The sequence below is a fragment of the Psammomys obesus genome, unplaced genomic scaffold (assembly GCF_907164565.1).
Source record: "Psammomys obesus unplaced genomic scaffold, mPsaObe1.curated_primary_1811, whole genome shotgun sequence".
NCBI classification, from domain to species: domain Eukaryota; kingdom Metazoa; phylum Chordata; class Mammalia; order Rodentia; family Muridae; genus Psammomys; species Psammomys obesus.
The window spans coordinates 42,554,003-42,581,639 of record NW_026592118.1 but is presented as its reverse complement, the minus strand read 5'-3'; the positions used below and the strand labels follow the sequence as shown (position 1 = coordinate 42,581,639).

The window sequence follows — 27,637 nt, the reverse complement described above, 5'->3', positions numbered from 1 at the left end:
CATGCACCCTTCCAATGCTAGAAAACACACATGGACTTCTAGAGACAGAGGCATGCGCCCTTCCAATGCTAGAAAATGGATGTATTAAGTCAGTAAAATAGACTGTCCATTTACATTTAGTGAATCCCGAATTGAGACAGTGTTTCTCTATGTATCCCTGGCTGACCTGGCACTCACTCTGTAGACCAGGCTGGCCTTGAACTCAGAACTCTGCCTGCCTCTCCTTCCTGAGTGCAGGGATTAAAGCCATGGGCCACCACCACCACCCTAAATCCGAACTTCTAATTAGAATGTGATTAAAGAGACCCTCCGTTCCACCTCACCTTTGGGTTTAATCTTGTATAAGATGTGTGTCTTCAAAATACATAAAACTTCCTTTGATGTTTCAAAATAATGTTCTAGATAATAATAAGCCTTATTTCTATATTGATAGTCATTGTGAATAAATTTCATATAAATATTCTGTAAGAAATTTAGGTTTTACTAGTCAATATAATATTCAAAGAATAACTCAGGTATCAGTCATTCATCTACCTATCTTCTCCTTTTCTTCTTTTCTTTTCTTTTTTTTTTTTTTTCCCTTCGAGACAGGTTCATTAATCATGTCTGGATCTCACGATATATTTTAACCTGGCTGGCCAGCAAGCAACAAGGATACACTTGTTTCTGCTTTGTCAGAGCTAAGATTACTAAAACGTGCTACCAAATCTGGAGTTTGTTTCTTTTCACATGGGCTTAAGGGACCAAAATCATGTCCGCCTGCTTACAGAGCAAGAGCTTTCCCCCTGACCTAACACTTCAGCCCTGCTTGCTCTTTTTATACAGCCCAGGCTGGCCTGGAACTCACTATATAGTCCAAACTGTTCTCAAACTAGAGATCCTCCTGCCAATTCCACCTGATTGTTGAGATTATAGATGTGTGCCACAAACCTAGCTGTAAAGCAGATATTATAGAGTCAGAACCATAGTTTGGAACAAGCTGAAAAGCTTTCCCATGCTGAAGTATCTGAAGGGTCTTCCATACTTGCATCTGCAGGCCGAAGATGGTCCGAATCACAAGTAAAGAATGTCTGGTGATCCTGGGCGGAGAGGTTCATGTCATAGTACGTCAGGGGCTCTCGTCCTGTGACCCAAGTGTACCTGTCAAGGGCACATGTGACGGGCAGACAGTTTTGAGAGAGAAAAAAGACCTATAAAAGAAGAACCTGCAGAACCAAACCACTATTGAGCATTAAAATAACTTGGCTCATGAACATCAAAGCAATTTTTAAAAGCATCCTGCTCAGTGCTGGAGAGATGGTTCAGTGTTTAAGAGCTCTGACTGCTCTTCCACAGACACTTACTGGATTCCCAGCAGCTGCTTGACAAATAACAATGGCGTATAACTCCAGTTCCAAGGGTATCCAATGCCCTCCTCTAGCTTCCCTTGGTATTGCATGTACACAGTACACAGATACATATGTACACAGGGAAACTATCAGTACACATAAAATAAAAATAAATCTCAAAAAAAGCCATCCTGTTCTTCCTTCAGGAATTATATAGCATAAAATAAATACATGTTTTCTCTTCTGTCTTTGTCTCAACATTTTAGTAGCTCCCACTAATGAAAAACTTTCCTAGTTAATATTACAAATAGACCTTTCCAAACTATGAAGTTTTTAATTTGCCTAATTACTTCATTCAATTAATTTACAATATAAACTTCTCTGGAATCCACATAACCAAGTTCCACGGAACCTTCAGAATTGGGGGGGCTGTAAAATATATATGGAAAAGAGTAACTGCAATAGAAGACCAATGAGGGCAAATGGGGGCACCTGCAACTAAGCCTGAAAACCGAAGTTCACCAACTAGAACCCACACAGTGTCAGGGGAGAACCCCCACAAGTTGTTCTCAGAGTACGACATACAACATACACACATACATACATATATAGTAAGAAATTTTTTCAAAGAATTAGGGCCATAGAAAAATTTACAACCTATAGTTTTATATATTCATCCCAACTAAAAGGTCAAAATATCTATAAAACAGAAAAATCAAAACATTTAAAGATAGCATCCCCCAAAATGGAAACTGTTGGACTCGGTGACATGCTGCAGTCCCAACACTCACTTGTGAGGCAAAGGGATCAAGACCAAAGGTACAGAGCCACACAAGTTATGGATTATGAAACCCTTGCCTCAAACAAAAGCAAAAAAAAAAATTTAAAGGGGTAGGAGAGGAAGAAAGAGAAGGAGAAGAGATGGAAAAGTATGGGGGGGGATAGGGAATGGAAAGAGAGAAAAGAGGAAAGAGGGGAAGGAGGGTAGAGGAGAGGTAAGGCACACTATTACATGACCCCTAAATGAACCAGCAATAACACTTGCTATTTTTGCTCTCTAAACCATTCATTTATTTCCTGAGCTGACAAAAGACTCACCGATTGTATTCAGCACCCCTAAACAAATTTAGTGGATTTCGCCATACTTTGCACTCTGTAACAAAGAGAAATACGAAAATGACACATAAGTCCATTGATATTAGCTACTAATTAATTCAGTAAAACACCCTTCCTGGCCATTTGATAAGATAATTTTATTCTCTATCCTTTACACAGGAAACTGGAAAACAAAATGCAACCCTTGAGATTAATCAGGTACTTGAGGCTAATCAGGCACTGGGGCAGAGGAAATGTCACCTAATCTCTAGGCCCAAGTTTCCTCAGTTTTCAAGTCATAGTACATGCCAATGTCAGCTACTGTGCAGCTTTTTGTGGTTGCTTTGAGATATCTGAGCTGATTTTATGAATTAATATCCAGCAATATAGGTCAAAGGTACACGTAGACATGAGACTACTTTTTGTCACTCTAGCATTAATCTCTCAGTGGTATCATCCTTGACAAACTAAAGCTCTGAATCAGAACACAGAAAGCACTAGATTTGGTCGACTAGAGTTGATGCTAGGTTTTATTTGGAGATAATTCACTAGACTGATATCGTTTCTCCAGAAAGGAATAAGAAAATTAATAGTTACAACCAGTGCAGAAAGAAGTTCTATGAAACAAATTATTTTGGAGCATTTCCACATCTTTACTTATGCTGACACATATATGAGCCATCACTCTAACATCACAAGGTTAATTACTAACATTGTTCCTTTTTCTTATACAAGGAACACAGAAACTAAGACCACAGGGCTCCTGCTTAGAGAAGTCCATCAATAGCTTTAAGGTCATGTTGTTTTAAGCATGCGATTAATAAGCTACAATTGTTTTCAAACGTCAATAGGATTAAGATTTTCTTATAACTCATAATACTAAACCTCTTTGGATAAAATACAATTTCATTAGAAAATAAGACTCACTTAACCAGAGTCAAAACATAAGTCCTCAAAGAACACACCCACTGATATGTCCCATCACAACTCTGGCAGAAATCCAATTAAAGGCCAGATGATGATTCATTAGGAGTCTACAAAAGGCCTCCCCATCCAACAGCCATCCTCCACCCATCTCTCCAATACCCATTTACTTTTGACAGTGGAGGAAACATTTAAGCCATTCCTATTAGACTCTGTGTAAAGTTCACAATAAAATGTAAATATAAACAAAAAAAGTAAAACAAAATGGAAAGCACCATTCTCTATGATCACAGTAGTTTGTTGCTGAATTAGTAAAGCAAATACCTACTTATTATGGGATGTATGTTTTCATCTAAAAGATGAATTTATCTTTAAATTAAGCCAGTGTCTCATTTTAAATTTATTCAATGTTTATAATGGCCATAAAATTTTGTCACGTAGCTTAATTTGTCATTTGATACAACACCTTTCAATTCTGTTCTTAATAAACCAAGATTTGATCATTATCACCTCATATGACACTAATAATAAAATTATTTTCCTTTTAGTTAATTATTTGATGTCCAAACAAAAAGCCCATTAACAAGGTCGTGAACACTATGATTCTAGATTTGGGCTTGAAACACACTGGTCAGCCAAATAATCTTGAAGACTACCCTTAGGGCTGCTCTAACTCTAACCTCATCACAGCCAACTGTTCCTCCATTAAACTCTTGGAATTCAGAATGTTCCTCTTGAAGCTTTGTTAATCCTCCAAGGTTTGTAGTTAGCATACAATGAACTTGTATGTGACTTGCATACAAGGATGTTCATGGTGGAAATATTTACAATAAAGTAGAGCATTTGAAAAGATGGTATATACACTCACTTATACATGGATGTTAGTCATGAGTAAGGATAGACATACCACAATGCACAGACCCCAAGATAAGTTCTATGAACACCCACTAGTTAAGGGAGCGGACAATATCTCTGACATAGACTATGTTGCCTGCTTTCTGATCACTTCCCCCTCATGGGACTTCCCTACCAGACCATAGGGGAGGAAGATGAACACAATACTCATGTGAATAGATGAGCTATGGTGTCTGGGTAGAGGAGCTCCTCTATTCTGGGGAGTAGGGGAGAGGGGATGCAGGAAGAAGGGTGGGACTGTGAGGACAGGAGAAAGGAGCCTATGACTGAGATGTAAATTGAATTAGTTGATAAAAAAAATTCTGGCAAATCTTTTTCTCTATTAAGTACATTAGTACAGTACCTGGGATACAAGCATTATTCAAAACACAATTTATAAATTAGAATAAAAAATATCTTCAGTTAAAATTTTACCTCTATTACATCATTTGAAACAAAATATTTCTAGAGAAAACTAACTCCGAAAAGAAATATTGGGTATACTTCAAACAGTCACCAAGTAGTACATAGAGAGCACGTTATTTAGGAATTTCCTTGACATAGCCAGCAGGGGGTGCTGCAAACGTTCTGAAAATGTTTAGTTATCACTTAAGAGAACTAAATCCTTGTTAACTTGTTATTGCAAAACCGTTCTGTATTCACTTTTTAACTATCCCTGAGACTTAGAAATTAGGGTACAATTAACTGCAGCATATGTAAAAGGGATAGAAATTAGGCTACAATTAACTGCAGCATATGTAAAAGTACCAAAGGCAGTTAAGAAGTACAAAGCAAATATCTTCCACGGTTGCATTTTTTTAAATTGAGAGCACAGGGCAGGTAATTTTTCTCTAAGAAATAAGCAATATAAAGGTCGTCTATATGTACACATCAAATCCTTGCCTTAATTGACATAGTTCATATCTGCTGTTCTGTTCTATAATCTTTCCTACAGAAAATTCTTTTGGCATGGAATTAGCCCCAGAGAACACACCCCATAAATAGCAGTTGCTGATGTGGCTTAATGTAACATGGACAATGGTGTAAGTGCCAAACCTGAAGATGCAGAGAAACAGACCTCCACAGGTAAGAGACTTACACATGAATTCTTGTGTGGACTCCTGAGGAATAAACTTAGTTCAGATCAGATTTCAAGTTTCTCCTTCAAAAAGAATGTTCCATTCTTTACTACCTTCCACAGTTTCAGTGCCATTGACAAGCACTAAAAGTCAGCTGGGACTCCATTAAGCGCTAGCTCACATCATTAAGAGTCTACTTATAAATATGTCCCTAATGCAAGCATACTATCTGCGCTTCAGTTTTCAGTGTCCGTAATACAGTCGCCACTCAGCTCTGATGGAAATGTGTGACCTCAGCATGTACAAAAGAATAGCAAAGCTCGAGGGAAAGGGAACCAGCCACCATTAAAACAGCACTTGATATTTCCCAGTCTTCAGAGCACATATGCTTCTTTGTCAAAATGGGACAGTTGTAAGTCTCTGTTTGGGAAACAAAGAACATAAAGCTTAATCCATTAAGGATTTCTAAAGCAAGCTCTAAATGTTTTTAAAGCCTTCCTTTTCCCCAGGTCCTACTAAAATCCTCCATCACTATCATCATTCCTTTGTCCCTTTGGACCCAGTTACTGTGCGGGCTAGTTTTATGTCAACTTGACACAAACTATAGTCATCTGAGAAAATTCCCTCAGAAGATTGGGCTGTAGGCAGACAAGACTGTAGGGCATTTTCTTAATTAGCGGTTGATGAGGGAGGCCCAGCCCCATGTGGGTGGTGACACACCTGGTTCTGAGTGTTCAGATCACACCGCCAGCCTTCAGCGAGCTAGGTAGGCTCTTCACAGCAGCAGAAACAGCAATTTTAATCTTAGTCGTAAGCCTAGCTTTCACAGATCCTTTCTATAAGGAGGCCTAAAGCTTATCATTTACATCCCTTATATAAGTTAGTGAGATGTATATATTGGAGCCCTTCCTCCAGGGCCATCGTAAATGATGTTAAGCCCTCTTGTCCAGACTGAGCTCTTTCAATAGGCAACAAAACAGCACGTTTCAACATCCTGTAACTTCATCAATTAAACTGTCCAATGGATGAACAGATTTCAAGTTTTCTCTAGGGAAATGTCTGTTACTTCAAAATAAGACTTCCAAAGTGTCTGAAGGTTTCACTGGACATGTTGTTGTTATTGTTATTACCACAAGTCTTTGATATGACTTTGTGCTCTTACTAGCTTTGATGTGTCAGAAACGAATACCTAATTTTCTACATCATACTGATCAATTTCAGGCAATTATTAGAGTACTCCTTAAAAAAAATTAAGCCTTAACTACTTAATGGCTTTTCAAAATAACTAGTTCGAGAAAAAGTGATGTAACATCTGACTGTGCTGCTGGGCCTGCTGGCTGCGTGAAAAAGAGCACAACACAAAGGGGAACTGGCTCCAAGCTGGGCAGCAGGGCCTTTGGCTATCACGCTTTTAACCACCTTGCACATGAGACAGAGCCTGGAGCAAAGGCCGCCTGCCCAGATTTGTGGCTGCCAGGAAAGAACCCCAAGGGCTGAAAACACCTAAAGAACTGCGGGCAAGCCACGTGGGTAACAGGCCCTGAGAGGGACAGGCCTGCTCAAACCGCCATGCTGCTCGGCGTTGACGCGTCCAGGCCCACCGCAGCGAGCTCCAGAACATGAACGTGCCAACCTCGGGCCACCGTGCGCCTGTCCCTGCAGAGGGGCCAGCCTGGGCTGGACGCCATGTCCCCACACAGCAGAGGAGGGACGGGCCCGGGAGCCGGACCACAGGCCCATGCCCGCGGCCCAGCCTGCCCAGAAACCAGACAGGAGCCCAGCTTGGGGCAGGAGGACACCCCGAGGGACGCGGCCCCCGCAGCCCCCGCAGCCCCCAGCAGGCGCGGGGGCTCGGCCTGACCTTGCTTGCAGCCCTTGGCGAGCCGGAGGCGCTCGGGCCCGCTCCCCGGCGTCGGCGAGGACTGGGTGGGCGCCATTTTCCACCGCCGCCCAGGTGCACTTCTCCACGGCCGCGCCCGGTTTCCCAGCCAGGCCTGTCTCCTCCGCTCCTCTGCAAGTTTTACCGGTGGGTGACATTTGCCTTCATTTCCGTTCGGATGTCAGTGTCTCGGTGCGGGTAAAAACGATACGCTTGTGTCCTTGAGCAAGCCCCCGGGGGTCTACTGTCTGTGCCTCAGTGGGCTCCACGCTCGCCACAGCCTTGAGGGTCCGTCCCGTTGGTTTGCCCCTTCCTCCCCGCACTCCCAGTCTCCGCCACCCGGGCAATTGCTTAAGGGCCTCAGATCCAAAGCCTTTATGGTTTCAGTGGCATTTTGTAGGCGTCATACATAGTTTAGAGTAAACCAACTGCTCGTGTGAAGAAAAAAAATAATTTTAAAGAAAAAAAAATGGCAAAGGAAACATGGATAGCTTTCATTCAGCAAATTTTGTTACTACAAATTCTTGCACGGAAGAAAAAGAATTAGTAAACCTGAGTTATAAGACCATTTCTATTGGTTTGCTTTGCTCAAGATAGTACTACTTTCATCAAAGATATGGTGAGATAGCTAAATCTTTTCATTCATATGTCACACGCATCTAACTGGCCGTTTCTGATTAAATCAACTCCACCAAGTAATGTATTAACCCTGAAACAAGCTTTAAACACATGCATGTTTACTAGAAACTAAAGCCATTCCATGCCTTTTCACCATTTAGATAGTGGTGTACTATTTTTCACCATTTAAACAGAGATCTCATCTGTACTGGAATATAAACGTTAATGGCAAATGATTTTGAAAAGATGGGTAGGGAAATCACTGTCAGTCCGTGCTTTAAATTTTGGCATGTACACCCCGAGACAATTAACAAGCAATCCCAAAGGCCCCTGGGACATAAAAGTTGGTAATTTTTGCAAAGGGAAGCATCTACGCTCCGAAGGGCTTGGGTGTGAAAGAGTCCCTGGCCACGCAGCCACATCCCCAAGTGTGCTGGCATTCGAACCGCGTCTGTTTATAAAGTCAGTGGAGCTGGGAGGCACTCCCATGTAACAAGCTGTGCTCTGACTTGGCTGTTTCTGCATGGCCTCATTTAATTTCCAAAATGCTCTGTGAAGCTGTTAGTGCTATTATTCTAATGTTTTCAGATTAAGATACTAAGGCTTATTTAGGAAAGCTAAATGGCAAGCCCTAGGTCACTGCCTGCGAAAGTCCCAAAGCTAGGCTAGAGCACCCTGAGCTGTCAATCACTGCCACTGAGCTGCTTTTGAAGGCATCTGGAGGCCTGGCCACAAATCGTGCCATGCACTGTGTTACAGAGTATTAATCTATTGGTATTAAGGTTTTTGAGGCAAGGTCTCACTCCACAGGTTAAAGTGACCTTAGAATTTTCCATTTTTCCTGGCTTTGCCTACCTAACACTGAGATTATAGGTGTGAGCCAACAAGCCCAGCACAGTCTTTTAGTTGCTTAATAACTATATTAATTTTAGCTCTCTAGAGCATACAGAGGGTCTGGGACAGTCACTTAAAAATCCATTAGTCTGTAAGGACTTGGATTCATAAGCTGGTGTACACACCTCCGTGTAACGGCCACACTCGGGGGGAAAAGAGAGGAGGATGCAGAGTTAGAGGTCACCCTGAGCTATAGACAAAAACACTGTTCAGGAAGAGAGAAGAAGGGGTGGATACAGAGGAGAATGCCTAGGTTGTCAGTCAGGTGACTTTTGTTTCCTGAACCTCAGCTTTCTCAAGCTTAAAATGGACATAATAATAATTATTGTTCAGTGGAGTCATTATAAGGATTAAATATGGTAATATCACTTAAAACTGGTAGCAAACATTAAAAACGTTAAACATTCTTAAAATGGACTTCTATGGGGAAAATGTTTTATGTGCAAATAGCCATCTATGACAGTTTTAGGATTTTTTTTTTTTTTTTTTACTTTTTCCTAGTTATTTCCATTGCTTTTTTGTTATCCTTTTTAAATCAGTATTGGACTGCCCCTAATGACCCAATGAGAATTAATTTAGAATGTAGAATATATATTTATACAGCATGATTAAAACTAATTAGAAATTTGGTTTTTTTGTAATTATCTAGAATTTAAAACACATTATAAAAAATAATGTAAGATAGAAATGAGGTGACTTGGATGGGAAGCCATGTGGCTGTCAGAGCTGTTTAGAGATCGAGGTCCCCCAGGGGTTGTTAGAGTGTCTGAGGGGCTAGGCCTGACTTTGGCATCACTGCTTATGTGATAGAGAAACTTGCACTGTGCTCAGTATCTATCTGCCAAAAGAAAATGCAGCAAACCTTGTCTTTATGATATTTTATTTGAGGACAATAATAAATTATCAAAAAAAAAATGTCCTCCTAAAGCCAAATTCTAGGTCTTGCTGGGCTGTGTGAATCTCCTCTCTCAGGGAAAAGTTGGCCACATTTTCAACCTTGTGAATCACCGACTCATAAACTGCACTGAATTAATAAATGGCAGCAAGACTCGTGGTGATGTGGCAAAATATATCAGCAGAGTTTATCAGAAACCATACATTTGGAAGACACACAGCAGTTTCGTTCCCAAATAAAACAAGAATGTCCACAAACATGACCTCTGGCCAAACAAGCTGAAGTTTGCTAATGTAAGAAAGTATATAATCAAGCACATTTCTAATCCGCAGGTAAGAATCACAGAACAACTTCAACAAGCCTGCACTTCAACAACACGTCCACTTTACACAGATAGGGCTTTAAAACGCATTCATAATCTGCCTTGTTTTCTCATTCCTCATTCCAAATCATTGTTAGCTTAGCCATGTCTGGCAGGTGTTAGTCAAAACAAATAATACTTTAAGGACTCTAACAAGTTTTCACATGGACCAATGTTTACATCTAGTGTTTTGACTTTATTTTTAACTTTGTCAATGATTTTGTTTTCCAAATAATGCCATTAAGCTTCCCTTGCCTAAGTCCATGGTGCTTTACTTGCCAAGTTATATTCATGTAAAATTTAGTGAAGATGTTTATGGCATTTTAAAAAAAATCAACAGATTCTACCCTTCTGTTCTGAACTCACTAGCCTTCCTATTAGTTTAAAGAAAATAAGACTCTTAATGCAAATCCATCTGTCTTAAGAAAATAAATGAATTATTTTCTGATCTGGACCTTTTTCTTCCTTTATACTAAGCTGAAAGCACACTATTAACAGAAAGTGACTATTAGTAAAAAATAATTGCAGATAACATATTTCTGTGGTACTTTCCTTATTTAGAAATAAAAATCAGCCCATGACAATGGCTCTTGCCTATAAATCCAGCATTTCAGAGGGGATAAGAAAGAAGGATTATAAAGAAGTAGAGGTCATCCTTGGCTACATAGTGAATTTCAGGACAATCTAATAAGACTCTGTCTCAAACAAACTGTCTCTCTCTCTCTCTCTCTCACACACACACACACACACCAATCCACACAAGAAAATATAAAGAGATGGTAATCCCATAATTTCTGGTATTTCCATACCTTCATGCATGTTTGTCACGTATTGGCCAATTATTAGCAGTCTACATGTCAAGAATAAGTAAGCATTTTTGTACCTAAATATACAAAGTAATTTCCATTTTTCTTATGGTAACTATTTAAATGTCATTGTAAAATCATATCATACATGCTATATCTGTTATACTGTAAATTACTGGAAAGAGGATCCAGGGTAGTAAATACTAGTGTAACTGAGTCAGTAATAATAATCAAGAAGTTTAATCTTAGTCCAGTAAAAACCTGATACAAGTAAACCTGAGAATTCCCATGGCTAGTATTTTGTAATAGATTTTTATCTCTTCTGTTTTGTTTGGTTTTATTTTGAGGCTTGGTCTCATAATTTCTAGACTAGTCTTGAACCCATGGACTCAACTGATGCTTTGGTCTTTGCCTCCCCCATCTATTAGATGAATATATTGTTTAAAAGGATTTAGATTCTTCTTTGCAAATGACAACATCAAAATTTACATAATACACCATATATCTATTAAGAAAGATGTATGATCCAGCAGGATTCCTTATTCCACAAGCCTGATAACCTGAACCCATTTAGCAATGGAAGGAGAGACCTGACCACACATAAGCTGTGCATATATCCTTCCACTCTGATTATATACATGTATAATAATAAATTTAAAAAATAACGTTACTGTGGAGGAGAACATGGACTTTTCATTGCACTAGGGAAAGTCAAGAGCTTTAAGTTGGGTAAGGAGAAAGGAGAGCACTCACACAAATATAAATGCAACCATTTTAAAGAACACCTTAAAAGGGCAACAATTATCTGCCTCTCCTCATGTGATAATGATTAAATGATCAACATTCCTCTATAGAGCAATGAGACACAATTCTTTGCATTTCTGGTTAATGAAATGTTTAACTGTACTGGGGTCTCCTATTCTTTTCACAAGGTAGGTAAACTTAGAAAGTCCCAAACCATTTTATTACCTGCATGGTGCCAGTTGTCATGGGTGTCCTGTCACAGTAAGCACATAGCTGCCAATACCATTCGTGTCAGGCTGGAAAAACATGAACTAAAAAGCACTGCCCCAACATCGAGGTCAAAATGCTCCTTGATGCTTACAGCCTGGCTATGAAGTTATAAAATGTGATTGAGATGTAAAGGAAAAAAAAAAAAAAAAACTAAGCTTGTTCTCTAATGCCTTCCTTTTATCCTTCAAGTCTCAGAACTTTTGGAAGCTTTGGGCTTGGTCAGGGATTCCCCCCACCCCACACACATACCTTGCTCTCTAGTATGTTTCTCTAGTACAATCAGAAGACTTATCACTTTGTTTCCTCAAATAGTCCAGTAAAGATGAGGACAAGACATTGACTTTATAATTCATAAGAGCCAGTAGGAACCAGGTTCATAATAATTACTTAGGAACAATGTACTGTGTTGACCTAGAAGATTAGCTTCTTTCTTCTTGTTTGAATTCATCTGCTTATTGCCTTTCAAAGACACAGCAGATGGTTGTGCAGGACACTACAGATGCTACAAGAAACACCCCCACCAATCACAATGCCATTTGATAATGTTACTAATGGTGACATTATCAAAGATCAACAAAGTAGAGGTGGTCTGTATATCTGTTAGAAAGGCATTTGATTTTGACACTGCCAGAAGAACAAACAGGGAAACAAAAGAAATATTTGTAGTTCAGGTCCTAAGAAACATGGCAAGAACAAGTAGTGAAAAGTAACCTATGACATAAGCAGAATCTGATGAGATGGGTTAGAAGCAGCTTGTGCTGTGTTGAGGACCCTGGAATGTGGGGCTTCACTGTCAATGGGACAGGTCAGGCAGGGCCTTGAAAACAGACAAGCAGCGAAGCAGACAGAGTTAGACTCAACTTTCAGCCATCACTGTGGAAGAAAATGCACTCGATAAGTCCTCTATATTCTGTACTATATGCTATATATACTATATGTTTTAAAGCTACTGCTATGAACATCTGCCATGTTAAATCTAATGGGAGCAAAAGTAAACAGCATGAACATTTCCTGTCCCTGGTATGCTTGTGTACCACTTCTCTGATGCAGCTTCCTGAAGTCTTTTGAAATTTAACACAATTTTTCTCTGAAACTTGAAATAGTTTCGCTGTGTTAATTTCACGGAAATTTTATACGAGACATTCCATACCTGAGACACTTTGCCTGTTGGAATCTGAGTCACCATTACTGGAATTAGAATTATTGGAAGAGTTGTTGTCAACCCCTCCCAGCAGGGGGCGCAAGTGGCTTACTGAGACTTGTTCAATGAAAGACGTTCCATACTTGCGAAAATACCACCATTCAAATATCTAGAACAGAAAAATAATGTGTGTTTATAATCTGTTTTTCTTTGTAATTTCAAAACACATGCCCTCAGTATATGATTGCTATTTCTGTCCACCTTTCAAAAAATGTTTAATTTGGTCTAACTGTAATAGATTTCAATAATTAAACACCAGTATTGTTTAGTTAAAATGTTTTTTTCTCTGCTGAAGAGTGGTTTTAAAAAAGAATATATAATTACAATGATAGACAAAATATTAAGGTGTTTTTAAAATTATTTTTCTCTAGGTAAACATAATATTCTAGTAACAAAATCACCTTAGCAGAAAGAGAACTCTATAAATGCATATGAATACCAGTTTTTCCAAAATATACCTTAGAATTAAAATGCTTTAATTCTTGGCATTTTATATTTTTGTAAAATCACACCCAAAATTTCAAGTAATTTTAAATTTAAAAAATGCTTTAATTGTAAAAGTAAGACTTTTTTCCAAGAAATGCTGGTTTTAGCAAACAATAGAATGGATCAGAACTATTAGCATGCTGCTTGAGAGACTGAGGCAGGAGGATCACTTTAGCCCAGGAGTTCAAGGCCAGCCTGAGTAACATAGTGACACCTAGTCTTTAGAAAAAAGTCAAAAGTAATCATCATTTCGTGCATGGATGGCCCTCAATTCCTGAAGCTTCTCAGTCCCCTTCAGGCTAAGTGCTATTCAACAAACATTTGTTGTTTGTCATCAATGTTGCTATTTCTAAAGCTGACTATTGTGTACTTTTAATTCCAAGAGAAAACAAATAACTTTCCTTAATTTTTTTTTAAACAAAAAAGTCATACTTGTATAACTAGCTGAAATCAATGTTCCTGAACCCTGGAGGAGTGAGTGCCTTCCCATGTCTCTTTCCACAAGGACTGCTTCCCCACCAACATCCCATGTTGCTCTCCCCATCCTTTTCTCCCTGACCTATCTAATTACAATTTGTTCTTTCCCAGTCATACATCATTCAAGAGAAGAAATTTAAGAATAGCTACTAGCCAAAATGGTAGCCTAGGTCTTACCTGCAGTCCTCACTCAGGAGGCTGAGGAAAGTGGGTCATAAGTTCAGAATGGAGAAAGCCTGACTCAAACAATCAAGCAAATGGCCAAGCATGTAGCTCATATTTATAATTGTTCACTAACTAGAAAAGCCAGGGCAAGGAGACTGCCGTGAGCTCCAGGGCAGCTTGGCCACAGAGAGGGAAAAAGAATAACCACATGCCTGAGGCTCAAAGGATAGCTGTATGAGTCTATAAAGTATGCAATGCACAATCAACGTTGAAGTAGATATGTTTATGTCTTTGTTTACTTCATAAGAAAGTTTCATTATCTGCTCTGGAATGGCCATTGGGCTATTATTTAAAACTGATATTTTCTCTCTTATATTCTGCTGGCATAAAACAACCATCAGGAAGGACATCTATGACTACCAGAAGAAAATATCGGCCAACCATAATGTTCCCAGCCATATATGGGATACATATTTTATTGAGTTACTTCTCATATTGCAATGTTTAAGAATATAGTTTGAAAGTTATTTGGATATGGGACTAATCTGTGTGAAGAAAAAAGAAAGTTCAACAGTGATAAATGTTGGGAGCATCGTATTTCCAGGGAAACCAGGAATGTTAAGCATGCAGGACTGTCCTCTCAAGGGGAAGGATGTAAAACCTGTTTTCCACCTAGAAGGCTGGGAACTAGAGGTGATTAACAGCCAGGTGATTTGTGTTATCTGAAGGACCAGGCCACATCCAGCTCCCACAACCAAGACCAGAGGTGGCTAGTAGGCTAAATGACCCTAACATTGTCTGCGTAGCCAGGGGCTCCTCCAAGCTCCATAAAACCCAGACCAGAGGCAAATGATACCCCAAATGATCTCTACACTAGCTGTATGACCAAAACCATGCCAGATCCGTCCTAGGCCCTTAAAGTAACACAGGTAGTCTATCTCTAGAACCCATCTTCTTAGAAGAAATGACATCTATCTTGAGTTGAGTGTCAATGTTGTTATGCTTCCTTTTGACCAGGGATTATATTATAACCAGGAAACTTTTTTCCAAATTGTACTGTGTTTAAACATAAATAATAAATAAACCTCCTGGCATCAGACTCTTAGAACTTTGCTCTAGCCTGGTGAACTGAAGCTGAACCAAGTTTTCATTCCCACCTCTTCAGGGATTGCCTCACTGCTGGCTGTAACACCTGCAGGGACCCTCATAGGGAAACATACAGATTGTGGAGCCATAAAGATGTCTATAGCTCCAAGTGATTTATTTGATTTATTTGGATACTAGTACCTTCCATATATTTATCTTCAAGAGTCGTCATTTTTCATACCAGCTCAATGTAAAGTACCTACTTCAGTGTCTGGCCCACAGTTCTCAAATGCTCACTAACAAAGTTACCATCTGTTATGTTAATGATTTGTGCCACTCAAGGATGACACACCTCTGAGTCCTACCCTGAGGTACCCATCTTTTGCTAGTTGTTGTGTAGCAATTCCTCTAAAATGCAACATTTCTTCTTAGAGGGAAGGCAGTTAAGACAAAGGATGCTCTAATCTAAAGAGAAGTAAAACAATCCATTCTGCAGGCAAGTTCACTAAAACTCGAAATGTAAAATGACTCAGGAGTGGCCAGCTTCACTAGGCCCTCATTCCTCGTGCGTAAATAAGCAGTAACAATTGTGAGGAGACACTATCAGACCAGCCAGGCTGCCTGGAAAAGACACTTCAATCTGTCAAGATGCCTGCAAGTTGTGCAGTGTACTTTGGGTGTCCAGCTTTTGTGAGCCATACGCCATACTCCATAAGTAACTGCAGAAAACTCAGGTTAGCAAGCTTGACTTAAGGAGTGTCCTTATCAGTCTCTCATTGGTTCCATATCTGGGGCGAGCAGGTGTCTTTCCATCTCCCCAGGAACAGTGCTGTCAGATGCCACTCCACAGTTCCGGCTAGTATAGCCTCTTACCTATCACTAGGATGTTAACAGAAAACACGTGACAAGGTACTGCTGAGCTGCAGTCCTGAGCAGTCCACAAAGCTCTCAACAAGTCCACAAAAGCTCTCTGCCTCAAGGTTCCCACAACCCCCGGGTCACTGGTCACAGAAATGACAACAGATGTTTTGTCCTGCTTTCCCGTGTTGCACTGTTGGAGCACCTACTATGCCACAGTCCACTCATTCCATCACACGGCACCGCACATTCTTAGCCACCATGAGCAATACCCCAGGGTCACAACAATCTTGTCCCTACCCTAAAAGCCCATGCTTCACATCCACAAGATCTCTGACATGCCAGAACCCATCACATGCACAAAGCCTTGAGAGTTCAGTTCTTTCGTTCCTCTAGCAGAACCATACAAAGACCAACACTTAAAGAACTATGGACCTTAAAGAACTATGTAGGGGATCCACTAAGATGAGGAACAAAGACTGTTCATCAAGATGCAGTGACCCGACCTGAGTCACAAAGCTAAATAAAGTTGCTCAGCCTGAAGCCCAGCTCTCTGCGGCTCCCTTCCCAAAGCTCTTTATTAAGCTACCAACATAACAATGCTTCAGTTAAGCTGGAACAGACACACAAGCAGTCCTTCATTTCCCTGGAAAAGTCCTCTTACAGTCTCCTTATTCTTTCTTAGCTATATAAACCAATTCAGAAGTAGTCTATCAAATGTGACCAGATAATTAAACCTAAGAGGCAAGTGCCTCAAATTAAGTAGCCATTTGGGGACACTAGTATAAATAGTGGTTCCCTGTCCTTCCACTATGTATCAAAAGAAAAGGAAGAAAGGAAGAATTTGAAGCTTTCTCAAATGTCAAACCAAGCTCTTTAACTTCAGGTAGCAGCACAACAATCTTTTAAGAATTTCAAAACTCATCAGACTTTGAGGGAACACTTCACAATATTTTTAAAGTGCTGAATGGATCCAAATGGGCAGATGGTGTTATTTAATGCATACATATTTGGTGTCACTTTGAATACATTTCCCTTGTGCATACGTGCAGGGTAAACAGTAAGGCACTCATAAACAAATTTAGCTTTTTAAAATAGCTCGTAGACATGCTAGTTTAGTGGTCCTGACATACTGGGAAGGGGGGGGCAGTCTCTCTAGTTTGCCAAATAACTTGGGATTTAAAATGCAAAATTATGCATTTCTTAGTTTTAAAACCTTAATCTCTCCACTACTCTTTCTCCTTCCCAGGAACCATCTCTGGAGTAATACAGATTAAGTAGAGTGGGAATCCAAACCATCCATCAACAGGGTATGGCAATGTTAGATATCCAAAGTTGACTCTATCTAGTTTAAGGGCAAATACTCTTAACTAAGAAGCCAGGCTCGTTGGTCTGGTTTCTGGTTTCTCTGGGGCTGTTTTCTAGTGTCTGTGGTCAAGTCAGAGTGTGCACTCAGAATGGGAAGGATGATGCAATGTTTACAATGCTGGATAGCTCCTCGTGATGGGCCAGTGGAGTAACTGCATGTAACCTAAATAAACAGCAGAATCAAGTTTTAGAGGGCGGGAATTTGGGCTTAAAAAAAAAAAAAAAAAAAGGCTAACACACGCTTTTGAAGTGGAAAAAGCACCATGAAAAGAAAAAAATCTGTAAGAATCTGGAAGTACAAAAGCACAAATGGCCAAGAGGCATGAGGCCAAGATTCCGGGAAACAGTCCCTGGAAGGTAATTTACGCTGTGTGGGTGTGTGCCTGCACCCGTGCATGCATGTGTGCATCTGTGCATCTGTGTGTTAAATGCCTGTGCGGTAGTGACTCGCCCGTGTGCTGCATATCATTTTCTCTCATTACCAAGAGATTATCAAGCATACGAGATAAACCAAGGCATCTGGCAAGCGCTGCAGTGATATCCATAACTACTGTTTAGTGTCCCTTTGCATTCTTAAGTACATCCTTTCCTTCATAACAACTGGCCCTTTCAAAGTCACTTACAACTCAAGACTGACATTAACTGCAAAGAAAAAAGAAAGGAAGGAATGAAGGACTGAGGGAGGAGGGAAGGATAAAAGAAAAGAAGGGAGGGAGGATGGGAGGAAAGGCACTAAGAGCAATCAGCCCTTTCTTTTCCTATGCTTGGTTTATAAATACTATAAAGCTACTATGTGGGCTTTGGCCTCCTGCTTCCTAACTCTCAGCCAATCCCTCATTAGCCACCTGTTTCCCTAAACAGCTTGGCAGCTATGTGTGGAATTGTCACTCCCACCCCCATTTCTGGGCACCTGCTGCAAGGACAAAAAGAGACAGGAAGATGAGGCATTCTTCAAGGTCAGAAGCCCACCTGGGTCTATATATAGTCACTGGGTAGGATTTTCTACTGGAGCTTTCATTATTGTGGCCTGGAGATAAAGCCCATTCTCCTGGGCTAGAGAGTAGTTATGGAGATCACTAAGAATAGGAAGAATTTGGCTTGCATAATCTGTCCCAAGCCCAGTACTTCATACTACGATGGTACCTGTCCTTTAAGACTCTACAGATGCCGACTGAGGCAGTCCTCAGGATCCAAAGCAAGCTCCCCAGATAACTCTGCTGCTGCTAACTCCTGCACTCACTGTATTATCTGGACAGTCAACTGATGTTCTTTAAGCATCAACCATGGTTGATGACACAATAAAGTACATAAAAACACAAATATGGGAGCTGAAGAGATGGCTCAGTGATTAAAAGAATTTATCACTCTCACAAAGGACTCAGACTTGGTTCCCAGCACCCATATTGTGGCCCATACCCATCTGTAACTCCAGTCCCAGGGAACTCAACTCCTTTTCTTGGCTTCTGAAAGGTACCAGGCACATACATAAATAAATTCTGGCAATATACTCACATACATAAGAAAACAAATGTTAAAAAAAAAAGAATAAAAACTAAACAAACCAATTCTAGTTTAGAAAGGAAGAGGACAATAACTAATCACAAAAATAACATAGGAAAAGTTGTGCTAAGTGTTAATCTGTGTTCTAAACTGGCCACATCTAACCTAATTTTCATGGCCAAATAGAAAAAGAAAAAATTGTCTCCTCCTGAAAACGTCATAGGCTTTCACTCATCCTCTGGCCTCCTTTCTCTTCTTTATATTTTTCTTCTCTTGTCCATTTTCCCTACTCATCCCTTTCGTATGTACTTGGTCCATTCCTGTAAGTCTGTGAAAATGAAAAATATCAGTTTCTCAAACCTCCTGGTAACCACCTTCCCAGGTGGCACTTCTTGTGGAGGCAGAATAACATGGCAGAACAATGGACACTTAAATCCTAAACATAACCCCAACTATACTCAGCAAGCAGGGCTGAGCACACCCTTTCTGGATGTCTGGTCTATAGGTCTTTCCTGACCTACAGTTCCACAGCTTACAAGCTTACCAATTTATACAGATTAGAAAAGACAAATTCGGTGGGTCTGTCTTTTTATCTATTCTAATTTGTTCATATTCTCCAGTTTTGCTGTGTCTAATTGTTAATCCAATAAAATGCTCTCGTTCACAGGTCCTGACAAGCTTCTGTATATACTCATTGCCTGGCCCTTGGGCTTCCTCAAAAGATCATTAATTTTCATGGTGAACCCAAGACATTGTAAGTTGATAAGGCTAAATAGGCCTCATCTTCCTTTCATTGTCTGCAGACTTGGCTGCAATCTGGTCCCTACAACATTTCTCATTCTGTATGCCAGAGCCAAGAGATGGGTTTCTTAATTCCTGATACAAGCTAGCATCTATGTGCTACTCTGCACCATCTACAAGCCATTCTAGTCAAGTGTCCCTAAGTTTTTTCTTTTAACCCTTACCTCCAGCATTGTGGTCATTTTATCTGTATGAAGAGTTTTAGGATTTTAGATGAGTTGAAAAGAGACAGAACAACTACCTTATTCTGTTACCTTGAACAAGGATAAAAGAGGACACAAACAGATCAGGACCTGAATCCTACCATCTATCTGCTCTATAACCTTGGGCCAAATTACTAAGCCTTTGTGTCTCTTTACATTCAGCAATATGAACACAAGGGTAATAACTACCACTTTGAATTTCAGTGAGCACTAAAGGAAACAAGGTGCTTATTCAGTAGCTGGTACAGTGGGTACAGCTTTTTCCTCCTTTCCCTCCCTCCAATCTCTGTCACACACACCTTGCTCCCTCTCAAATTCATGGCCTTTTAAATTTAATTCTAATTTAATTGCTATCATACACAAAGGCATAAATATATAAATATAGCTTGCTCAGTCCATTTAGCATTTTTGTATATATATGATTTCAGGGCTGACCAGTCAGTATTAGATAGTCAATTAGGGGCTCATCCAGGGGGAAGACAGTTTCTCCTACCTCAGCATTCCTTAGTTCCCTACAATCTTTTGTTTAGGGGCAGGGTCACTTTCACCTCTCATCAAAGAAATTTCTCTTTAAACAAAAGACCATAACTCATCAAAATTCAGAGAACAACCCTCATGGGGAGTCTAGCCCCAGTTAATACATTTGCAACAGGGAACAATCACAGAAGAGGGATCAGAAAGATGGCAAGAGCCAGAGGACCAGAAAATCAGCTCTGTGAGTGTGTCCTCCTAGATATGACTGGGATGCTTCACCTACGATAACTTAACAGTGTGGCTTCTAAAACAAGCTCTGAATGAGGATACCACCAACAGACATGGTCATGTCTTACCACTCAAGTCTTCCTAGTGGTATCTCTTCTACCAACCACTTTCTGAAAAGGTGCTTCCTTTATACCCAACCATGAACTAGCATTTTTAACTTACTATTCTAATTTTGTTTACTTTGTTACTTATTCTGACTTTTTAAAGTTTACCTTGCATGCCTTTTTTATACCTTTCCACATAACATATATTCATGCTATATATAAGTATATGTACAGGGGCACTCGATACACAAGTTCGTAGGGATATAAGCATCCATATATAAATATCAATATCATATGTAGCAGTTTCTCTACCAAGATTTTGATTAAATTATGTGAATTGTTTTCTCTACATGCCCACATTTCCATTTACAAAGCAAAAGCAAACCCCAGTATGTTCTTTGAAATGAACATTGCCTGAAGAGACTCTTGGGTAGACTGGATGCAGCCTCGACAGTAGATAGAGGGTGGAACTGACGGGTTTTGAGTGTCGGGACGGGGCCTTTCCTGTGGCAGGGCCAGCCTATGCTGAGGAGGCTCAAATCAGGCAGGCAAAGAGGGACCATGAAGTTAAACAGAAAGAGGCTGTCTGCATGGGTGTGGCCACAGGAAACACAGAGAAGAGCAAATGAGGCAGGTAGCTTAGCAAATTCACTGCCAGTCTCAACCTCTGAAGAAAAACTACCAGTGACATCTTGTCAGATATATCCATCTGTTTTTAAAGAAATTGAGGTAAAAGTAACTTTTTTAATTGAATTGTTATTTTTTATATTAATTACAGTTTACTTTGCATCCCAGCTGTATCCCTCCTTCATTCCCTCCCAATCCCACCCTCCCTGCCCCTCTCTAAGTCCACAGATCCGGTAGGCCCTCCTTCCCTTCCATCTGACGCTAGCTTATCAGGTCTTATCAAGACTGGCTGCAATGTCTTCTTCTGTGGCCTAGCAAGGCTGCTTTTCCCCTGGGGGGAGGGGGGGTCAAAGAGCCAGCCACTGAGTTCATGTTAGGGACAGTCCCTGTTCCCATTACTAGGGTACCCACTTGGATACTGAGCTGCCATGGGCTACATCTGAGCAAGGGGTTCTAGGTCTCCATGAATGGTCCTTGGCTGGAGAATCAGTCTCAGAAAAGACCCCTGTGCCCAGATATATTTGGTCCTTGTGGAGCTCCTGTCCTCTCCAGATCTTACTAACTCCCCTTCTTTCATATAATTCCCTGCACTCTGCCCAAGGTTTGGTTATGAGTCTCAGCATCTGCTTTGATACACTGCTAGGTAGAGTCTTTCAGAGGCCCTCTGTGGTAGGCTCCTGTCCTGTTTCTTGTTTTCTCCTACTTCCAATGTCCATCTCATTTGTCTTTCTAAGTGAGGATTGATCATCTTACCCAGGGTCTTCTTTCTTGTTTAGCTTCTTTAGGTGTACAGATTTTAGTATGTTTATCCTGTCTTTTAGACCTAGTATCCACTTATAAGTGAGTATATACTGTGTGTGTCTTTCTGCTTCTGGAATACCTTACTCAGGATGATCTTTTCTAGATCCCACCATTTGCCTGCAAATTTCATGATTTCCTTGTTTTTAATTTCTGGGTAGTATTCCATTGTGTAAAAATACCACAATTTCTGTATCCATTCCTCTGATGAAGAATATCTGGGTTGTTTCCAGGTTCTGGCTATTATGAATAAAGCTGCTACAGACATTGTTGAACAGATGTCCTTGTTGTGTACTTGAGCAAATTTTGGATATATGCCTAGGAGTGGTATAGCTGGATCTTGAGGTAGCACTATTCCTAATTGTCTGAGAAAGCGCCAGCTTGATTTCCAAAGTGGTTGTACTACGCATTACATTCCCACCAGCAGTGGAGGAGGGTTCCCCTTTCTCCACATTCTCTGCAGCATGTGCTGTCACTTGAGATTTTGATCTTAGCCATTCCGATGGGTGTAAGGTGAAATCTCAGGGTTGTTTTGATTTGCATCTCCCTGATGGCTAAGGACATTGAGCATTTCTTTAAGTTGTTTCTCTGCCATTCTGTTTTCCTCTACAGAGACTTCTCTGTTTAGCTCCGTGCCCCATTTTTTAATTGGATTACTTGATTTGTTGCTTTTTAACTTCTTGAGTTCTTTATATATTCTGGATATTAGCCCTCTGTCAGATACAGGGTTGGTGAAGATCCTTTCCCAGTCTGTAGGCTGTCGTTTTGTTCTGACAATAGTAAGACAGTAACTTTTATTTCTAAGTGTATTTGTTCAGTTAATTGACTTTTTCTTCACGGTGGAAATACTAGGCTTTTGTTTTTACATCTCTTCTTAAACATCAAATAACATGGTCATTTCTCATTCTAGCATAGGAATCTTGAGGTTCTCAGACAGCCAATTTCCCCAGGAGTAGCCCTGTACTCTCAGAGTTAGTGGCAGGCACCCAGAACATTGCTGGGGAGAGGAATAGCCATTGTCTCTCTAATGCCTGAAAGCAAACTGCTAAGCATTCCATGCACACAGCCATTTTTCAAAGCACATGATTCTTTACTCCCCCTGGAAATGCACTCAGAAGAAAAAAAAAGTGGCAGCATAGAATCCTAAACCCTGAAATCATTTTCAAAGCCTAGCAAAGCTGAGTCCCCAGGGGCAATGTGATAGACACCACTGTCAAACATGGGTAAGGCAGGGACCTACGGGTACAGATAGCTAGTACTGCATACAAAATCAGTATGCCCTCAGAAAAGGCCAGTGTTTTTAGAAAAGCCATCCACATTTCTGCAAGACAGGTTACTCTGCTCTAAGCATTTCATCAGTCAGAAACAGTTTCTGCTTCTACAGTGTAGCCCAGCAGTGACCATGCAGTCTCAGCAGCTGCCTGCCAAGCACAGGAGAAAGCATAGGAGCCCAGGTCTGCAAAGGTAGCCGAGGCCCAGGGAAATCCCTTTACTGATGAGGCTTCTTCAACCATCCCTCAGTTACAGGAGTGACAACCCTTGAGCAGCTTTACCAGAAAGAAAGGAAATATCTACACAGTGGTAATTAATTTATATCCTGTAAACCCACAGCAAGGCACTCCCAGAACGAAATCCAGAACTGCCTTTGTGCAGCAGGCTGGAAAGGCAGCTGCAACTTAACTGGAACGGCAGTGAAATGAGTGATGAAAGACACGCTGCCTCTGTAAGACAGCCTGAGTTCCACTCTTGTTCTGCCCTTTGCCAACTATGCAGCCTACAGGCAGGTTACCGATTTGCCTGGTTTGAAGTGCAAAGAAAGAACAGCAGCAAACTGTGCTGCTGAGCAGAGAAAATGAATAGCTGGGATCAGTGCCAGGCATAGCCAGCATCACGCAAGCAGGCTGGGTTCTCCACGGAGCCTTGTGAGAACAGAATGCATGGACAACACTGACCTTTCTCCAGTCCAGCAAATTAGTGGATACAGTATAAATCATATCCACCCCTCCCCCTAGGCAAGGCTTGTTTTTCCTGTTTACGCAAAAGTATTCCAAGGATTTATCACAAAGAAGGTCTTAAAAATATATTATTTAAAGTATAAATGGTATCCATGAGATATTTAAAATACCTGTCCCCTCTTCCCAAAAAAATTTGCATTTGTGTGTGAGAGAGAGAGTATGTGTGTTATAAAATATGTGTTCAGATGTACTTAACAGCAATTTATGAAGCAAGTGAAAGCATTTTCTTACAAATACTACAGTGGGAATTGGAAAATGTAGATTGGAGGCATGACTACTTTGCCACAAAGTAATTGTATGAGTTGAATCCCAAGAGTTCCTTTTCTTTCCTTGAGAAGTCTCAAATTTCCCACCTGAAAAATAAAAGCTTAGACCTAATGACCCCGGAGTCCTAGGAAGTTCACATTGCTCCTCAGTTACTGGGAGGCTGGCCATAACTCCCTCCATGCTGCTTCCCACTACTACCCATGTCTTGCCTTCTCCTGACTATTGAGCTCCCGGCAAGCTAATATAATTTCTTACCCACCACTACATAGCAACCCTCCTAATGAGTATCTTCCATTTAATCAATACAGTAGAAGCTTTCGGAGTGATTCATTCTCAGACTTTTGCCATTTAGCTGAATTTTTCTCTGGCGTTTCCTGGCATGCCATTTCTGGTTTTGTTCAATGAAGTCCTTTGATCATTTTTCTCTGCTCTATGTCCCCTTCATTGGAAAATATTCAGAGAGTATCAAAATATTTTTCTCCACCAATTTTTGTCTTAGTCAGATTAAAAATATTTTCATTTAATTATTTTCTCGTTTCACTGATGTTTTGCACTGCCTTACGATTTCAGTTAAAGTAAATTCTTGTAATCCGTGACCTCTCACCACTGTGGTTTTCAGACTATCAGATTTCATGTTCTATTAAAATCCCCTCAGTTCTCCAGTCACCTTACTGAAGATGAATGTGGAAATGCTACAATTTCTTGCCCAAGTTATAATAAAATAACACCATACACTGTCACTGTTACTTCACAAGAGAATTTTAACATTAAAAATCAGGAGGAAGTTGATGTTGGAATAAAATACAGTCCCTGGGCAGAATGACTTAATAACCAACCCGAGGCTTCATGAGGAACTCTCTCTAACAGTGCCCTTACTTTTCTCAAATTTCCTGAACAGAGCTGAGGTGTCAGAGATGCATGTGTGGGCAGTGGGTGTGTAAGAGGCAGTGAGCTACACGCTACAACACCTCCCTGTTATAGGTGACCGTTGATATGTGGCCCCTTGCCTCAGGTTGATATTTGCACTCTGCTGCGGGCTTTCTATAGAGACTTCTATCATGACTCCTACTGATTTTAGTCACAGCCTGACTCCATAACCCCAGCTTTGCACGTTTCCCAGAACCCATGTAATAACAAATACAAAAAGCTGACCCTAGATATGCTCTCATCTCAAAAGGATGTTCTTCACACTGCCATTATTTACTTCATCTATTTACAGAATCTGACTTTCTCCACATTATAAACTCAGACTGAAATCTTTTATTATTCCAAGGAAATGCATGCTCTTTGCTCAACATGTTTGTACATATCTTCCCTTAAAATGTTTTCTACTGATAATTCATTTCCTTAATAATAACAACTGTACATTTTTTACTTGTACCTATTTCTACAATAATTAGTAATCACAAGATTGTGCCTACAGAAAAAATTAAATTTCTCTCCCTTAAAGATTATTCAATCATATGAGGCTGGTCTCACTGAGTTTAGACAGTCCCATAATGTTCACTAAAGTGAACTATAATAGGTAATGTGTCCCGCATACCTACAGCTATTACAGAATATAAGGTAATAAAGTTTTAAGATGATGATTTTTTTTTGTTTTGCCTATTTGAGGTAAAAAAAAAAATACCTATTTTTAAGGAAATAAAAAACAAATGTAAACATTGAGAGAAAAGAATATGAAGGGAGAAAAAGATTAGGACTGCCACAATCCATACTAACACATTTAAAAACAATATGCAGTATTCCTACTGATATTAAGTCCAATAATCCATTATGATAAATATATGAAAAAGTCTTAGTTGAACTGAGCCACTTTCATACATCAGCAATATCCCTCTGTCTGTCTGTCTGATTTCTGTGGTGATGGAGATTGAATCCATGGCTTTGTAAATATGAGATAATAAGTTCTTTACCACTGATCTATGGCTCCCACACATCTTATATGTTTGGATACTAGAATTCAGCCTAGAAACATCTCTTCTTTTCACACATGGTAAGAATTGTTTTTTCTTTCAGCAAAAGAAAGGATTGTAGAACTGTTTTTCAAATGTCCAGAACATGTAAAGCTGGGTAAGTACAAGTCTTCTCTTAATCCCCATCCAACAGGAATGTACATGCAAGATGAGTATTGAAAGCTGCTGATACATACTCTCCCAGACTTTTTCCTTAACATACACGTTAATACGTTTTTAAATTAGAAGAATTACATCACTTACCAAAATAAGTCCTGATATTAGTGAGGAAGTGCCTGTCAGGGCCACATAGAACTTCGGGGTTAACGTGTTCAAAAACATGCTCACTGAAAAAACAAAAAAAGGAAAGGGAAAGGATTGAGAAAGGCATAACTGTATCGGGAAAACTTTCTTTGTATTTCTTAAGATTGTGTGTGTGTGTGTGTGTGTGTGTGTACGTATAAGTGATTGGCAAGCATGTATGTATGTGCACTACATGTATTCAGTATCGAAGGAGTCCAAAGAAAGGATCAAAATCCCTACAACTGCAGATACAGATTAGCGTTGTAGCCAACATGTTGGGCGGTAGGAACTGAACCCCTGCTCTCTTCAAGAACACTGAGTTCTCTTAACTACTGAGCCACCTCTCTAGCACTTAACTCATTTATCTTTAGTCCTTGTAAAATCATGTGTTTCTGATGACCAGAATTTCTAGAACCATAGCAAAGCCCCAGGAAAATGAAGAACTAGTACACTGATTCAGAAAGGCAGGTATCAAGTTATAACCTAAACGCTAAAATACCTGCCAGGTAAAGTACAATAGTGGCAAGGCTGTCAGGGGTATAACCAATGATTTTCTGCTTGGATTTGAGGCCTGTTACACAGAAAAGAATTTATGCCTAGTAATATAAATAGGTCAAAGGCCTATGGCTGAGGAAGGCATAGGTCTTAGTTTCTTACTGCTATTGTTTTGCTCAACGGAAATGTCAAATTGCCTTCTAAAATATTAATATTTGTACCCATAGATTTGTACCTTACTCAGAGAAACTTGTTTTTGCAGTAGGTAGCAAGCAACACATAGACGTATAACTGGTCAGTGTGCTGAGCATAAATGACAATTGAGTGTTCACCCCTAAATCAGACATTTATTCTACCTTTAAAGTTCAGGGAAGAAGGAGAGGAAGGAACATAAGGACAAAAGGATGAGGAGGAGTGCTGTAAAATGTTTTCTTCTGGA

The 27,637-nt window shown here is 40.1% G+C and overlaps 1 protein-coding gene across 4 annotated transcripts in view; it reads right to left on the bottom strand.

The window, feature by feature from the left end:
- Positions 1 to 27,637, bottom strand: part of St7 (suppression of tumorigenicity 7) — a 235,577-nt gene that overhangs the window by 96,287 nt on the left and 111,653 nt on the right. For all 4 annotated transcript variants that reach the window (XM_055612719.1, XM_055612717.1, XM_055612716.1 and 1 more), the window contains 4 exons: positions 26,665 to 26,747; positions 12,938 to 13,097; positions 2,427 to 2,481; positions 1,025 to 1,140 (listed from right to left, as the gene is read on the bottom strand). In XM_055612719.1, the coding sequence (XP_055468694.1) occupies positions 1,025 to 1,140; positions 2,427 to 2,481; positions 12,938 to 13,097; positions 26,665 to 26,742 (409 nt within the window). In that variant the 5' untranslated portion in view covers positions 26,743 to 26,747. The remainder of the gene's footprint in view (positions 1 to 1,024; positions 1,141 to 2,426; positions 2,482 to 12,937; positions 13,098 to 26,664; positions 26,748 to 27,637) is intronic.